The sequence below is a fragment of the Macaca fascicularis genome, chromosome 7 (assembly GCF_037993035.2).
Source record: "Macaca fascicularis isolate 582-1 chromosome 7, T2T-MFA8v1.1".
NCBI classification, from domain to species: Eukaryota; Metazoa; Chordata; class Mammalia; order Primates; family Cercopithecidae; genus Macaca; species Macaca fascicularis.
In genome coordinates this window covers 24,761,036-24,779,539 of record NC_088381.1, presented here as the reverse complement: position 1 = coordinate 24,779,539, position 18,504 = coordinate 24,761,036, and the positions used below count along the sequence as shown (strand labels likewise).

General features: G+C 39.4%; 1 protein-coding gene across 7 annotated transcripts in view; it reads right to left on the bottom strand.

Moving 5' to 3' along the window:
• The window catches only part of SLC12A1 (solute carrier family 12 member 1), a 101,535-nt gene that overhangs the window by 35,402 nt on the left and 47,629 nt on the right, over positions 1–18,504 (bottom strand). For all 7 annotated transcript variants that reach the window (XM_005559483.4, XM_005559481.4, XM_005559484.4 and 4 more), the window contains exons 16-19: positions 15,606–15,705; positions 12,426–12,537; positions 4,035–4,175; positions 1,061–1,167 (exon numbers count right to left, since the gene is read on the bottom strand). In XM_005559483.4, the coding sequence (XP_005559540.3) occupies positions 1,061–1,167; positions 4,035–4,175; positions 12,426–12,537; positions 15,606–15,705 (460 nt within the window). The remainder of the gene's footprint in view (positions 1–1,060; positions 1,168–4,034; positions 4,176–12,425; positions 12,538–15,605; positions 15,706–18,504) is intronic.

Below are 18,504 nucleotides of genomic sequence, written 5' to 3'. Positions count from 1 at the left end.
TACATATTATATACTCCAAGTATTATATGTATGTATGTATACTCCAAGTATTATATATTATATAGTCCAAAACTGTGAGTATATATATACACACATATATATATTTATACATACATATACACACAATTTTGGAGTATATAATATATAATGTAATACTTGGAGTATATAATATATATAAAATACTTTGAAGTATGTAATATATATTATATATAGTATAAAATATATAATACTTGTTTTGGAGTATATAATATATAGAGAAAGCATAGCGTTATGGTCATGAGTTTCAGCTTTGCATTTGGATAGTCCTGGGTTGGAATTCCAGCTCTGTCACTAAATGCTGAGATTTTTCAGTATGCTACTTAATTTTTAATGTCTTTGCCTCCACTTGTAGAATCGGAAAAAAATAATAGTACTTTCTTCGAAATCTTTCTATGAGAATTAAATGAGATAATTCATGTTAAAGACATTAGCCTGCTGCCTGCTAGTCCTTTAAGATCTATCATTATCACCTGTATCCTAAGCCTCCTGAAATATTAAGCTATTAGAGGTTATGTACCACCAGAAACTCACATTCTGTGCACAAGCCATTGATGCTCCACCTGGTAACAGAAGCACCTGGCATATGGGAGCCTCTTAGCAGAGGGAGATATAGGGCTCTGGGATAGTGAACGAATTATCAGAGACTCAGAAGAAGACAATGACTGAATTGAAGACACCGGCCAACCCAAGATTCCAGGTGTTTTGAAAGAAAAATTTCTCTTTGCTTAGCTGTGCTTTGCTTTTAATCTTGTAAATAGATCTTAAGGTTGTAACTCTAAACATTTACTTTTTTCTCTGACACTGGTGTTTCTCTCACCCTGCCTCCTCTGACACTCTGATTCCCTCAAACTCTATTATTGGTGGTGTTTTTTTCACCTTGGGAAAGAAGTCAGAGTACCAGGGGAATGTGCTCTTCTCAGGCAATTTAATCTGACACAACAGTGTTATGTGCAGTACAAGTTATGTACTGCCCTGGTTAGTGCTTTATAAACAAGAACACGTCTTGAAAGCCATCACTTACTGTATGATTCCCACGTAGTTCTCAGTCTCTGTCAAGGGAGCTTTCCTCCAGTTTTTCTTATATCCAATCACCAGAGTGTTTGGTTTCATTCTTCCTAAGCCTGAGGCCTAAACAGAGGACATAAAAACATGGGCAATCCTTACCGTACTGGGAAACTACCAGCACAAATGAAAAATAATGTCTAAAGGAACACTGAAGTAATGTTCTGAAGATTCTGAAGATTAGATTACATTTTAGTCATGTCCTTCATGCCCGTACCCAAGCATAAAATAGAAAGATTAATTCTAAATCATCTCAGCTATAAATGGATTTTAGATGACAGAAATGTAGCTTTTCTAAATTAGCAGTCATTTGCATTTCTTCTGACACACTCATTAAAATGGTTCAATAATTTAAAATCAAGTGAGGGTCAGCTTAACTGTTGGTATGCATGTTGTAACTTAGTGGTTCAAAGCTCATTTCCACCTGTTATATCCATAATGTCATCAGCAATAAAATCCATGTTTGGAAAATTCTTATGTACAAGGATCACTGAAATCTCTACTTATGTTATTTATTGAAGAGTGACTGAATTATGTTTCCAAAACCTAATTCTTTTATATGACAGTATCATTAATAGCCGTCTTCCATATCAGAAGTGTTGTTTCCCTTCATTAGACGACAGCATACAGCTTCTAGTTAATCAAATTTAATTTGACAATATTACTAAGCATCTCTGAATTGCACAGTGCTACGTCAGTTTTGGTGGGAGAGTGGTGAAGCACATTCTTTGGCCTCATGGAACTAAACATGGTGAAGAAGACAATATTTACACAAATACTTCTAATATACATGCAAATGTAATAGAAACTCATATAGAAGAACAAAGGAAGGAAACTTGAATTACAGGTGAGGATTCATGGCCAGCTTCATAGGAGAGGTGGTATTTCGACTGAGTCTTGGGAGTTGGTGAGACATTGACAGGTAACGATGGGAGAGCAGCCAGGTGCGATGGCTCATGCCTATAATCCCAGCACTTTGGGAGGCTGAGGTGGGTGGATCACTTGAGCTCAGGAGTTTGAGACTTGCCTGGCTAACATGGTGAAAACCCATCTCAACTAAAAATACAAAAAATTAGCTAGGCATGGTGGTGTGCGCCTGTAATCCCAGCTGCTCTTGAGGCTGAAGCAGGAGAATCGTTTGAACCCGGGAGGTGAGGGTTCCAGTGAGCCAAGATCGTGCTACTGCACTCCAGCCTGGGCGACAGAGTGAAACTGCATCTCAAATAAAAAAAAATAAGATGGGAGAGCAGTGGGAGTCATGGAAGGTAGTTCTGTGTCATGGGAAGAGTGAAAGAAATGCCAGAGCTGGACATTTTAGAGGAAACAGTAGCAGGTGGAAGGAGATAGGCAATGAAGGAGGGCTCCTGAAATAAACTTTGCCTCCAAAACATTTGGTGCACTGTTCCTAGCCCAGCAGCTTCTTGGAGTCCTCATTTGGCCCTTGGCAAATGTGTGGCAGTAAGAAGTTATGGATGTAGTCTTTTCCACAGCTACACTCTGAGGATTTGATAATTTGTACCATAACTTCTTAGATGCAAAGATGGTTTTATTTGAGATGATATAACTGCAGTGCTTCCTTTAATGTCACTTTGTCTTGTCCTTTTGCCATGGCTCCCCTGTACTTCACTTTTTATGGGAAGAAATGCATGTGAATGTATGCATGTTCAAATTTTCTACCATTTCTTCTGGATTAATCTAAGAGTTCTTTTTCATACTTGTGTCTTTTCTTTCCCTGCTCTTATTTTATGTCCATATTCCCATTCCTAGTTGAAAATTTTGTTTTACCAATCTTCTATGATAATTTTATAATAAATGACTAATAGTGCCAATATATTTAACCAAAGAGCTATTGAAAACTAACTTGGTACTGAAAGAAAAATCAGCATCTTGCAGTAACACCTATTTCCATGGTTTAGCAAATTAATAACAGATGAAAAGGGGCTCATTGTGGGTAATAGGTTTTACAGAAATGGTTTCTCTGCATGTGCAGCTACCTCGCAAGTGTTATTAAGGGAAATTAGACACAGGATTGCATCAAATACTCTTAAGCTCCAAAACATTACCAATTAAGCTTAACCAATATTTTTTCTTTCCTGCCTGCATGCGCATCTGAGTTACCTGGATGCAGTTCTGACTTCTGACACTCTGAGATACGGTAACTCTGAAAGCCAAATGCACCATTTCATATATACATAATTAGGGTTTTTCAACCATACTAAACCCAAAATGCTCAGAAAGCCAAGCTCTACAATTTCTGAGGGTCTCTTGGATTGTTTGTTTTAAGGATTCTCCGTCACTCTAAATTGTGAAGATCAGAACTAGGGAAAGATTTTATGTACTTACTATAGCAGAGATAAAGGAAGGAAAAAGGAAAAAAATAAGGGAGAAAAGATGAGAGAACTGTGGGATTTAAGGTTGAGCTGTAGAGATTATTACATTTTATTTAGCGTTCTGGAAATAATTCAGGAGGATAGGGAGATTTTATGCCCAGATCACCATGCATTAATTTAGTTGGTCTAGCAGCTGCCCTAACACCATTTGCAAAAGAAAAAAGGAAAAGAATGCCTGACTTGAGCATTGCTATATGCAGTATGAGATATAAAAATAGTTTGAAGTTTCAATAGGATCCTGAATGTCGTCAACCACCAGAACAAATTTGCATTTCAATAAGTACGGGGGCAGAATGTATGCTGGTGGCCAAAGGCAACCTCATTTTCCATTTCCAGTGTATCATTCATAGTTCATTGTAATAGAACTTCTCTGCTTTTGTTCTAGCTTTGCCTATACCCAGGAATTCAAAATAATTCCTTAACCATCTGCACTGATCTCTGATGCTGGGCTGCCTAACTACAGCCGTTCACTCTGGGAGCCTCATTAACATGGAGCACTCGTTGTTCTTTGCGTCTGTGCTCATTCCCTGAATGCAGCCTTACCTGAAGGAGACTTCGGACACCATCCCTGAAACAGTCTGCCGCCACTGCAGCGTAAAAAGCCTTGATTTTGTTCTTTATAAGCCAGGCCTGTTTTTTCGCCATGCCACCGTTCATCTCCTTAACACACAGTTTGCGCGGTCCCTGTGCGACACAATGAAATATTGGTTAGAACCCTGCTATTATACATCACATTGCTGTTGTTTTCTAAAGGACAAAAATAGCCAGCAATGCCCCATGGAGTTAGGAAGTGGGAAAGAGGGACAAACACCTCACTGAGCAGCGTTTCGCAGATTCAGCCTTTTGGAGAGGACCTGTGCTATTCACATCATTCATTTTCTACCCAAAACATCCAGACTGATTAACATCTGCTTAATGAACTGCCTGACACTGAATGAAAGGAAGAGCTGAAGGCGTCATGACACATGAGGAAAATACTGAAAATGTGATTGAAGAGGCTCAGGATAAATACACAATCAACCTTTGACCCGTTAGTGAGAGCCACTTTCAGGAACACCAAAGAAATCTCAGCTGGAGCCTAATGTCAAGAAATGGACAGAGCTCCATGGGAGGTAGAACATGGTGAGCTGCAAATCCTGCCATGAACTGCACATCTTGACAATTCTATTTGGCTGATGCATTGCTTTTTCGTGTGACAAAAATACTCTTATACCACTTTTCCCTGTGTAATGTTGCCACACTTCCATTCAAATACATTAATGTTTCCTTGTCATTCAGTGAATTTGGGGGGAACGAAAGTTTACATACCTATGACCTAAGGAGAGTGGAAGAGATTAAGAGGGAAGAAGACAGGTGTTAGGATGGTTGATAGGACATTTTATAATTTCAAGATTTAGTTTTGGAAACCCATTTTTAATGAAAAATTCTGTTTTTATTTCTTTTTCCTTAAATATTCAAGCTGGTTTTTTTCTTCTCATGCTGTAATTCAATCCAAAAGGTATTTCTGATTATCTGCCATATGTCTGACAGGGTACAAATCCATTCTCCCAGAAATTCTTTTAATTTATAGAGAGATTTGTATTTTGTTGAGATGGCTTGGATTTTACATGAATCACTTGGGATCTTGATAAATGCAGCCTTATAGGTATTGAAGCAGGGCTCAGGATTTTGTATTTCTAATAAACTCCTAGAGGCAACAGATGCTGCTGCTCCTTAGACCACACTTGGAGTCATGGTCTTAAAGGGTCTTAGATTGGAGAGAAAGGACATTGGGATGCAAGATAAAAAAAAAAAAAAAAAAGCCCAGGCTTTGTGGTCAGACAAAACTGGTCTCAGATCTAAGCCTGAGGAGGTAATTTCTTATCTCTGAGCTTTTATATCTTATTCTGAAACTGAGGATAAACTCTAGTTCCTGCAAGATTGCTTTAAGTAGTAATAATATAGTACCTAGTGCAATGTCATCAAAGCCCCAGACCTGATTTTACCACTGTGCTTGCAGGAACACTGAACTGTGAGTCAGAATGTTGGGTTGAGATCTGGCACTGACTGGCTGACACCCTGGGTCTGCCATTTGTCCTCTCTTGATGTATGTTCTACATTGATAAAACTCAGGCAATTGCCTAGGTCATCACTGCCCAATGTGATAGCCTGTATGTCCATGCTGCTATTAAGCATTTGAAATGTGGCTGGTTCATATTGAGATATGCTGGAAGAACAAATTACACACTGGATTTCAAAGTCTTAGTACAAAAAAGAATGTAAAATATCTCATTAATGTTTCTGTAATGATTCCATATTGAAATTATAATATTTTGCTCACATTGGGTTAAATACAATATTATTAAGAATAACTTTACCTATTTCTTTTTTCCTTTTTAATTGGCTACTAGAAAATTTTAAATTACATATATGGCACATAATATGTTTCTATTACACAGCATTCAATCTCTAGGGTCCCTTCCATTTTAATATTCTATTTAAATTGGATCAGACTCTTTATATTCTTATTTTTTCCAGCATATTTCCTGGAACCTGCCAACTTTTCAAAACAGTTTGACTGACTTCCTATTAAAGGAAAATTTAAAAACAAGAAACTTCCATGAAGATAGAAAAGGTAGAGAGATTGGGAGGGTAGTTACTAAATTAGATGACCTAGTCTAAGGAAAGATAAGCCATTATGGATCAATTTAGCTCAGGTTTCCAGACTGTCAATGCCTTTTGAATCACTAGTCCTTCTTTGAGCATTCTAAACTTCTTCAACTGCAAGAAAAAGAAAGAATATTTTATTCAAGGAAGTTCAGTGGTAACAACAGCCATTAGATAGAAGAATAACAGGAAAGACTTTGAACCATCAGTGTAGTGAGTTGTACCACAGTGACTGTGAACCCCTGGGGAGAATGGCATTTATTTAAATAAATACAGTCTAACGTATGTCTGTTAGTATTATAAAAATCCAGATTAAACGTTAATTGTGACAGAGAGATTTACTTTAATGCCTAAACTTGCCATATTGAGAAGTCATAAAAATGTTTCATGCAGAATCTCTCTTTGCTAAAAACGATTATAACATCATTGTAGCACACTTATTAATGCAAAGCAAGGAAGGCTGCAATACAAATGTAGTAAGAATAAAGCAAACTAACAAAGAGAAAAGACATACTGGAATACAATTATTCAACATTCAAATATGTCATAGTTACAAAAATGAATTTTATTACCCCATTATAACATTATAGAGATTAGCTTCAGTTGGGATCCAAAATATGAGTACATAAATTAATTCAGGATTCAAACAAAGAAGCTTTAAAAATCTTGTATATATTATAACTTTGATATTAATTGAGAAAGGGGTAAAGCATTTCTAATTATGTAGTGTGGAGAAGTTGATGTGATATTACTTTAGATAAGTGACTATCATGAAAAAGAGTTTGTAAAGGGGTTCCAACCCCATTCGGATCAAACAGAGGAATTTGCCAAGTGCAATATTCCTTCCAAGTTTTTTTTTTTTTTTTTTTTTTAACACTGAGTCTTACTAGTCTGTCTTTGTTTTCATGGCTGCTTTGGTTGGAATTGTGGGAAAGAAAATTTTTCCCTTTCTGATTTGGTTCATGTTATTTTACTGTACGTGCTAGTGCCAATTCATAGGTCATTTCGTTCTTTCAATATTTGGTCACGTCACTATTTTATTAACATCATAACAGAGGCTCACTGATAAAAAAAGAATAAGATGCATCTAGAAAGAATATATTTTTTCCTTGGTGGATGTGAAATTTGAAATTAAGAGGAGGTTGAAGATAGAAGAAAAAATGAGAATTTTCGTTTTCCCTGGGTTATATGGGCTTGAACTGCCTTCCTTATGCCAGAGTTAAGAGGTGGGTGTCTTCTGTGAGATTTATTGAGAACTCCTCAAACAGAGAATTCAAAGAGAGCTTTAGGTTTTCTTAAGATATTTTATAATTTTTTAGAAAAAAAAGAGTAAAAGAAACAGGGTAAAAGTCTAAGAGAGATTCTACATGAGAAAGCCGGTCAAAGGCCATCCCTTTCCTCCTTTACAGGAGAGGACAATCGAGTTTAAAGTAACATTAATGAGTAAGAAAAACATGAATGAAAATAGATTTACATTTCGGTATCCATGTGTGAAGTGATGAGAAGAATACCCATAAAATTCAGATAACATTGCCTCTGGGGACAGAGAGAGCCAGGGGTCTGCAGCGGTATTAAAAGGGGCTTTAACTTGATCTGTAATGGCTTATATCATTTAAAAAGCGAGTGGAAGGCTGAGTGCAGTGGCTCATACCTATAATGGACTTTGGGAGGTCGAGGAGGGTAAATCGCTTGAGCCCTGGAGTTGGAGACCAGCCTGGGCAACATGGTGAAATCCTTTCTCTACAAAAAATACAAAAATTAGCTGGGTGTGGTGGCACATGCCTATAGTCCCAGATACTGGGAAGGCTGAGGTGGGAGGATTGCTTGAACCTGGGCACTCAAGGCTGCAGTGAGCTATGATTGTGTCATTGTACTCCAGCCTAAGTGACAGAGGGAGACTGTCTCAAATAAATAAATTAATTAAAAAATAAACAAATAAATAAATAATAAAATAAAGTGAGTGGAAGCATCTATAACCATTTTTTTTTCTTTTTTCTTTTTTAGGCAGGGACTCACTGCATCTGGCCCAGAATGTTAACAATCATGAATTAGGAAAGGCAGAATATAAATTGAAGGTCTCCTTTAATTTTATATAGTGAGCCATATGAAACTGCCAGTGCCCAGTGATTTTGATCTATAAAAATGTAAATTTTATATGATCCAACCTAGTTATTTTTTTAGTGTTTCAAAATTAAAAAACAGAATCAACCTTTAAAAAAAAATCTTATTTCTTCAGCCACCAGCACAACACAATGTACTTGATAAAAGATGCCACTGTAGACCTGAGAGCCTTTTGCGAGGTAAGACAAGCAAAATTGAGAAAAGAGGTAAGCGGTGTGTTTTTGGACAATAATGACTTTATCTGATATGTGTTCCAAATCCCAGATTAATGGAATTGACTTTCAATTCAATTAACTTTTGATCCTTAAACATATATCTGTTTTTAAATTTGTTTTAATTACAAATTCCTATTTTTAAATGTAAAATTGAGAAGTATATGAATAAGGAACTGCTGCAGTATGATGCCTTTGCACCTGGGAAAGGTAAGTGTCAACTGATCCCGTAAGACTTCTAGAACTGAACTTGGTGTGCCCAGAGAATTACAGGTACATAAATTCAAATTAAGTTATCTGGGATGATTGGTTTGGATATCTCTGCATCTACTATGAATGACATAAGTGAGGAAACTCATTGACAAAGGCAGTGCTTATTTGTGTCAGGATACATAGGGTAGAACTGGTGGAGGATGCAACTTGCAACTTTTAACTAATAACTTACTTTTTGCTGAACCTGTTGGACTTGGCTATGCTTAGAAATATGAGGGGGATACTACAAGGTGGAGTTTTTCTCCCTCTGTCTTCCTATGGTGATAGGAATGATAGGTACAAAAGAACAAAATGACTCACATGTTTAATACAAAGCCTACTGGGACAGAAGTATGTCACTTATTTATTTTATGTTAGTTCAGAAGAGAAGACTAGACAGTATTTTTTAAATTACCAAGCTGGATTCTTTAAAATGCATCCCCAAATTTACCTTGATGAAGAGTTGCTCACTTGAAATCTTTAAGCTGAATAGTAAAAAAGCAAGAGAGGGGAAGAGGCCTGCAGGAGACTGTAAGAGTTAGCTGGATAGTTGAAAGGCCACAGTGGGTGCTTGGGGTCCAGCAGAGTACAGCTCTCTTAATTTCAAATATAAAAATGCTACGGTTGTGGGAAATGACAGCTGTGGCCACATGTTTTCCCTCTACCCACCCACATCAAAATGCCAATGAGTTCTAAATCTTGCTCCTTTCTGGTAATGTAACAGTACTTAAAGCAAGTACTTCAGTAGCTGCAGGCCACCAGAAGGATGGAGTCCAGAGCCTGCTGTCCTGTGACTAGTGGGTGGAAGCACATATCTCACCGTTCCATCATGATCAAAGTGCTGCACACTTAAAAAGTTCAAAATCCAGTGTCTGGACCTGGTTTTTCTAAGAGGGCATGCTTTAGGTTTTTATTGAAGGTAATATATTTCTGTAATAAAAATGGCAACTATAGCATAGCAAAAATAATGATATTGACAATAACAATATCACAATAACAATGAAAGTTAATTGAGTATTTACTCTTTGAGGGACACTGGACTCAGCATTAGAAAGCTTATCTTCTATAATTCAAATAGCAACTCTATAACGTAGGTGCTATTTTTATTATTTTCAGTTTACAACTGAGAAAAGTAAGGCACAGAGAGATGAAATTATGTGCCTAAGGGACTCACGACTAATAGGTGGCAAAATAATGATTTGAAACTTGACTGTTATTCTCAAAAGCCCATGAGCACCAGCTTCCTAGACCTAAAAACTAAATTGTCATTCTCTTATTATCATCGCTATTTAACATTTTCCACAAGGTTGGCCTAACCATCAACCATTGTGCTTTTGGAAAAAAAAATTCTAATGGCATTCTTACTCCCCTTACATCCCCTTCCATCTGTTTCTTTGCAAAGATGATTGACGACTGAGCCTGGAGTCTAAAAATGCTGTCAACATCTGTAGCCCCAGGAGCTCATACAAAGTAACTAACTGGAAAGTCATTAACTGATGCAGTAACTATTTTCTGTCCCGAGGAAAACCTTGGCACCTGAGAGCAAGACTCTTGGGCCCTACGTGGAGAGACCAGTATAGTAACGTATAATGCAGCCTAACATATGTGTCAAACAAACAGGGCCATTGGGGGCACAGACTAAGGTGCCTACTTCAAATGAAATGATATTCCAGCACTATCCTCCTGTATTATAGTTAAAGCAGCAAAGGGTTAATTAAAAGCAATCTCTCTTGTTTCTTAGGAGACCCTTTCTCCTTTGCCAGTAGATGACTGTTTATACTCCCAGTTTATTTCTTCAGTCCTAAAGATATTTTATTGCCTGCTAAACTAAGTTTTCTCTAAATTGCTGGAGAAGAAAAACACCCCAAACTGCTTATTTCATCAAAACTGGCTCCTATATTACATTGTCCAAAATGAAATCCACCGATCCAGGGCACCAAAGTTGATAATATGAGAGAGAGGTGCTTGATAAGATTTTTAAAAATTCTCTGGAGTCACAGTTGGTCATTACTTAACCTGTCAATCTCACAAGTACTCCGTAGGAATCTCTCCATCTCCTACCAGATAATTGCATTAAGTTATATTGTTTGAATTACTGTCATATAAGCACTGAGAGGAAAGAGAATATGAACAACTGCTTCATAGAGCATTTAGAATATTGCCAAGTGTAAAGAGATGCTTAAGTGCTGATCAAGATGACATGTGGTAAATTAGCCCCCAGCATCATGGCAGAGTTGACTGGCTCGAAAGTCACCTGACTTCCTGACAGCCCCATTCCTTGGCAGGTATTGGAGATTTAAGTAGTGGTGCTGGATTCTAATAGTACTCCCAAGGATGCAAGTGTGCTAAGGCTTTCTCCTCAAGGTGTGACACTTAGCACACTTGTGTGACCTGGACTGATATCTTGGCTCTGCCACTTTCTTGTTGTGTGATCCAGTGCAATAATTTAATTTTCCTGAATCTCACTTTCCCAATCAGTAAAATGGGAACAGGGCTACTTTTCTGTCCTGCTTCACTAGGCTATTGTGGGGCTCCAATAAGAAAAACTGTAGAAAAATGCTTTGAAGAAAAATGGTTTGAAGAATAGGCAAGTACTTAAGTACTATAAAAATACATTGTTAGCTGAGAATTTTGAGTGGTGTGTGTGCATGTGTGTGTGTGTGGGGGGGGGGGAATACAAGTAGAGGTGGGCTAGTGTGGAAGACTTAGACTTTATCATTATGATGATGATGATGATGATGATGATGATGATGGAGTCTTGCTCTGTAGCCCAGGCTGGAATGCAGTGGTGCGATCTTGACTCACCACAACCTCCACCTCCCAGGTTCAAGCGATTCTCCTGCCTCAGCCTTCTGAGTAGCTGGGATTACAGGCATACACTACCATGCCTGGCTAATTTTTGTATTTTTAGTAGAGACAGGGTTTCACCAGGTTCTTCAGGCTGGTCTCGAACTCTTGACCTCAGGTGATCCACGCACCTTGGCCTCCCAAAGTGCTGGGATTACAGGCATGAGCCACCGCACCCTTCGGCTTATTATTTTATTATTATTTTAACGTTTTCTCCACACTTGAGAGATTGGTCAACAATTATGGTTAAATTACTAGCACCAGTTTTCAATACCTCTAGGGAAGTCACCAATAGGTTATTATTAGTCTACCTCGTATTTCCTGAACAAAAATAATTCATTTAGCTCTGAATGGTTATCTAAGGCATAAAAAACTTGGTTTAGTTTTTTGAGTATCTGCAGTGTCATCAAACTTATCCAAATATTTAATCTAAATTCCATGTGCTGTCATTTAAGGCCATTATGTCTGGTTCTTTCCTCATCAGTTAATCTCTGTAATAGTGCTCTATCTGGCTCATTCCATCCTTTTATATTTCTGTAGACAGTTATCACCCCAAATGCCTTCACTTTATTTCTGAGCCAGCTATCTTTTTCTTGACTCAAAGGCCATCACTTGGAAATATTTGTCACTTTTAGTTGGTCTCTTCTGAAATCTGAAACACTTTATATCTACCTGTTTAAATTCAGGATCACGGGCTCTTGCTCGTCTTTGCTCTATGAATCAAGGTAGAGGGCTCTCCTATAAACTGTTTTTTTTTCTATTTTCCTATCACTGCATGTACCTTTTCTTTTCACCCAAAATAATCCAAGGCAAGCAGGGAGGAAAAAGCACTTCCCTGGGGTGAATTGACTCTTACCACAAAGACTTCACAGCAGATGCAAAGGCCACTGTTCTTGGTAAAGGCGTGAGTTATGTCCAGGAGAGCAGGTCTTGTCATGGGTCCCCCTGTTAAGACAATGCATTGGGGCCTGGAAGTGAAAAAAAGATGTGAGAATGGGCCACTGCAAGAAGTCTGTAACCTTAGAACCATTCCAATGGGATGACAGGTACACAGGCTTGGAAAAATGGGACAACCTCTCCCCTATTGTATGGGTTTTGCACTAGAATCCTTGAATCATCCTGCCTGTCCATCTTGACATGTTTGTGTTCTCAGTTCAGTTAGTCATAGCAAAAGTGTGAAGTAAGGAAAAAGTAGTCTTGTGGTCCCTGATATGGTTTGTCTGTGTTCCCACCCAAATCTCATCCTGAATTGTAGCTTCCATAATCCCCACATATTGTGAGAGGGACCCAGTGGGAAGTAACTGAATCATGGGGACAGATTTTCCTATGCTGTTCTCATGATAGTGAGTAAGTCTGAAGAGACCTGATGGTTTTATTAAGGGCAGTTCCCCTGCGTACACTCTCTTGCCTGCCACCATGTAAGACGTAACTTTGCTCCTCCTTCACCCTCTGCCATGATTGTGAGGCCTCCTCAGCCATGTGGAACTATGAGTCCATCGAATCTCTTTTTCTAGAAAAATTACCCAGTCTTGGGTATTTCTTCATAGCAGCATGAAAATGGACTAAAATTGGTACCTGTAGAGTGGGGTGTTGCTGTAAAGGTACCCAAAAATGTGGAAGTGACTTTGGAACCAGGTGTAACAGGCAGAGGTTGGAACAGTTTGGAGGGCTCAGAAGAAGATAGAAAAATGTGGAAAAGTTTGGAACTTCCTAGGGACTTGGAGGGCTCAGAAGAAAGGAAGATGTGTAAAAGTTTGGAACTTCATAGAGACTTATTCAATGGCTTTGACCAAAATGCTGATAGTGATATGGACAACAAAGTCCAGGCTGAGGTGGTTTCAGATGGAGATGAGGAACTCCTTGGGAACTGGAGAAAAGGTCACTCTTGTTATGCAAAGATACTGGCAGCATGTTGCCTCTGCCCTAGAAATCTGTGAAACTTTGAACTTGAGAGAGATGATTTAGGTATCCGGCAGAAGAAATTTCTAAGCAGCAAAGTGTTCAAGGGGAAGCAGAGCAAAAAAGTTGGAAAAATTTGCAGTAGAAAAGAAAAAATCATTTTCTGGGGAGAAATTCAAGCTGGCTGTAGAAATTTGCATAAGTAAAAAGGAGGCAAACGCTAATCACCAAGACAATGGGGAAAATATTTCCAGGGCATGTCAGAGAACTTCACAGCAGCCCCTCGCATAGCAGGCCTGGAGGCCCAGGAGGGAAATATGGTTTCCTGGGCATGGTCCAGGGCCCCCCTGCTGTGTGCAGCCTAGGGACTTGGTGCCCTGTGTCCTAGCCGCTCCAGCCATGGATAAAAGGGGCCAAGGTATAGCTTGGGTGGTGGCTTCAGAGGGTGCAAGTCCCAAGCCTTGGCAGCTTTCATGTGGTGTTGGTCCTGTGGGTGCATAGAAGACAAGAATTGAGGTTTGGGAACCTCCACCTAGGTATCAGAGGATGTATAGAGATGCCTGGATATCCAGGCAGAGGTGTGCTGCAGGGGCAGAGCACTCATGGAGAACCTCTGCTAGGGTAGTGCAGAAGGGAAATGTGGGGTTGGAGCTCCCAGACAGACTCCCCACTGGGGCGCTGCCTAGTAGAGCTGTGAGAAGAGGCCACAGTTGTCTAGACCCCAGAATGATAGATCCACCGACAGTTTGCACCGTGCACCTGGAAAAGCTGCAGACACTCAACACCAGCCAGTGAAAGCAACCAGAAGGGAGGCTGTACCCTGCAAAGCCACAGGGGCAGAGCTGCCCAACACCATGGGAACCCACCTTGCATCAATATGACCTGGATATGAGACAAGGAGTCAAAGGAGATCATTTTGGAGCTTTAAGATTTTACTACCCCACCAGATTTCGGACTTGCATGGGGCCTGTATCCCCTTTGTTTTGGCCAATTTCTCCCATCTGGAACAGGTGTATTTACCAAATGCCTGTATTCCCATTTTAGCTAGGAAGTAAGTAACTTGCTTTTGATGTTACAGGCTCATAGGCAGAAGGGACATGCTTTGTCTCAGATGAGACTTTGGACTGTGGACTTCTGAGTTAATGATGAAATGAGTTAAGATTTTGGGGGACTGTTGGGAAGGCATGATTAATTTTGAAATGTGAGGACATGAAATTTGGGAGGGGCCCGGGATGCAATGACATGGTTTGGGCTGTGTCCCCACCTAAATCTCATCTTGAATTATAGTTCCCATAATCCCCATGTGTTATGGGAGGGACCCAGTGGGAGGTAATTGAATCATGGGGGTGGGTTTTCCTGTGCTGTTCTCCTGACAGTGAATAGGTCTCCCAATAACTGATGATTTTATAAAGGGCAGTTCCCCTGCACACACCCCCTTGCCTGCTGCCATGTAAGACGTGCCTTTGCTCCCCCTTTGCCTTCTGCCAAGATTGTGAGCCCTCCCCAGCCAGGTAGAACTGTGAGTCCATTAAACCTCTTTTTTTAAAATTATAAATTACCCAGTCTTGGGTATCTCTTCATAGCAGTATGAAAATGGACTAATACCTTCCCCCTCTCCTTTTTCCTCTAGCCACCTACCCCAAGTCCCAAGGCAATGTGTTCCTTTCCAAGCAAGATTTTTATGTTACTTTCTTTCATTCTTCATACAAGCTTGTGTTTCAGATTTCATTCAAAATAAGATACAACTAATGAAAAGCAAAAAGCGTTACTCTTAAGAGAATTCAGTAAGCCCTAAAGCCTTAAGTGGAATGGAAACAATAGCAGAATAATGTGTGTGGGGATTTAGGATCATCTCTCTGAAGTCACATTACTTAGTCCACTTTGCTATCTCCACGCATGGAAGGTGACACCTGGCATTATGAGGGGCTGTAGTTTGGGGTGGGCAGAGTAGGGTGTGGAAGGAAAGAAGCACTCACTCACAGGAGGTGCTGTCATGAAAATGTAGCAGTTTTGTATGGCTGCTTATTTTTAGAATGTACCCCTAAAGCTTATAACTACTCGAATGCCCTTGTCTCTCATAAAGGAGAGCCACTTCTAAGGTGGAACAACACCAGGATGCCTGAGACACCAGCTTTACCTGAAGTTTTTTACATGGTCTTCCACTGTGGTTAATTCCAGAGCATTGTCTAAAGCACTCACATAGGAAAGAGCCTGTGTGGAGGAGCCCCAGTTCACATCTGTGGATAAAGGAGGAAATTGGCATAAGAAGCACTGACCTTTCCTCTGTGTACCATGAATAATTCTTACAAGCCATTCCCTTCTATGATTTTCCCTGGCTATGCCAGCAACGATGAGTGCCCACATTAGAGAAAATATAGTGCGGGATTTCCTAAAAAGCACTTTGTATCCTTCTATGAATACTATGTGAATCTTCAGAAGCAAAGGCTTCATTCCAGCAAAGGATCAGACTGTACAACTGCAGTCCTAGAGGCTGTGCGATAACCACGTTGCTGGCAGATAGACTTGGGAAACTGGTCAATCCCTGAATAAAAATCAAAGCATCTTCACACTTTTTTTTTTTTTTTTTTTTGAGATGGAGTTTCGCTCTGTCACCAGGCTGGAGTGCAGTGGTGCGATTTTGGCTCACGGTAACCTCCGCCCCCCAGGTTTGAGAGATTTTCCTGCCTCAGCCTCCTGAGTAGCTGGGACCACAGGCACCTGCCACCATGCCTGGATAATTTTTGTATTTTTAGTAGAGACGGGGTTTCACCATATTAGTCAGACTGGTCTCAAACTCCTGACTTTGTGATCCACCCATCTCCGCCTCTCAAAGTGTTGGGATTATAGGCGTGAGCCACCGCGCCTGGCCCAAATTCTTAAATTGAAAAGAGAAGCAGCATTTCTGTATGCACAGAAAGTGTGCAGTAATCTTTATATTTTGAACAGTAAAACTGAATAGCATGGGAATTCTTACTTCTAGAATTCTATGAAGAAGGTCAAGGTTCTTTAGCAAACATTTTAGTTTGATCTGTGAGAAGCTAATCCTTAATCTTCATCATAAGGGAGATCAGCTCTACCATCCCTCCCCCCCAACTCCCCTCCTTTTGTTTTTGAGACGGAGTCTTGCTCTCGCCCAGGCTGGAGTGCAGTGGCACCATCTTGGCTCACTCCAAGCTCTGCCTCCTGGGTTCACGCCATTCTCCTGCCTCAGCCTCCCAAGTAGCTGGGACTACAGGCACCCGCCACCACGCCCGGCTAATGTTTTTTTGTGTGTTTTTAGTAGAGATGGGGTTTCACCATGTTAGCCAGGATGGTCTCGATCTCCTGACCTTGTGATCCACCTGCCTCGGCCTCCCAAAGTGTGCATGAGCCACCGTGCCCGGCTTTTTTTTTTTTTTTTCTTTTTTACAAATTTAAGTATTAAATGGATCTTCCAAGGTTTATGAGAGGAAGTCAAGTATTAAATGGATCTTCCAAGGTTTATGAGAGGAAGTCCCTGGCAAGAAGGTACAGATACACCCCAGATGACAGACAAAACCTATTCTCCTGGAGATCCAGGGAAATGGGTGAATGATAATTATCTGGAGATAAAGAAGATCAATATTGATTAAGTGTTGATGGTGCATCAGGCATTAAGCATACCTTAGGCCATTTATTTTAAATAGGGATAAAAACTCTGCTAGTCAATTGGACGTTTATATGTAAAAAGTGAACCTTGAACAATACCTCACATCATGTACAAAAATTAACTCAAAATGGATAATAGACCTAAATATAATTTCCAAAGCATTTAAACTTCTAGAAGTTTGTGACTTTTGATTAGGAAAAGATATCTTAGATCAGATGCAACATGGTAAGCCATTAAAAAAAAAAAAAGATAAATTAGACTTCACAAAAACTCAGAAGTTTTATTCTTCAAAACAAATTGTAAGGAAAATAGAGAAACCACAGATCCAGAGAAAATATTTGCAAAACACATGCTACTAAAGGATTTATGTCCAGAATAAAGAACTCTCATTACTGAATAATAAGAAAACAACTAAAACATGAGCAAAAGATTTAAACAGACACTTGACTAAAAAAGATATATGGATGGCAAATAAGATGTTCAACATCGTTAATCATTGGGAAAATGCAAATTAAACCACAATGAGGTGGCACTACACATCTATTAGAATGGCTTTTAAAAAATCAACTGGCAGTAATACATGCTGACAAAAATGTGGAGCATCTAGGACTCTCATTCATGGCTCGTAGGAATGGAAAATAATACTGCTACCACAGAAAACAGTTTGGCAGTTTCTTATAAAGTTATATATACACTTACTATTTAATCATAAATCCCACTACCAGATATTTACCCAAGGGAAAAATGAAAACATAAGTCCACATAAAGTCCTGTGGACCTAAACTGAAAACAACTCAGATGACCATCAACTGGTGAATAGAATTTAAGAATATATGTGATGTATTCATACAATAGAATCCTACTCAGCGACACCAAAGAATAAACCACTTACATATGCAACAGCATGGATAAATCTAAAAGCATTCTGCTAAGTGAAAGGAAGTCTTCTCAAAGGCTATATCTTGTATGTTTCTATTTATATGGTATTTTGGAAAAGGCAAAGCTACAGGATCAGACATCAGAAAAGCAGCTGCCTGAGGCTAAGTTGGAGGGTGGAGATTGACTACACAGGGGTATAAGGGAACTTGTGAGGATGATGGAAATATCCTGTATCTTGATGATGGTTACAACACTGTACAAGTTTGTCAAAACATACAGACAGCCCATTTAAAAGGGATGAATTTTTCCATATGTAAGTTATACATGATGTTAACAATATGTAAAGAAATAAATAAAAGCTAAACAGACCCCTCCAAGGTAGTTACTACAATCTCTGCTTTACTGACAGAGTAAGGGAACGGAGAATGTGAGGGTGGCTCTGGGTTTCCCTGCACCGCACTGTCTGCAGCCCCTCCTAGATTTAATATCCCTGGTACTAAAGTCAACACCCAAAGTTCAGATCCAACTG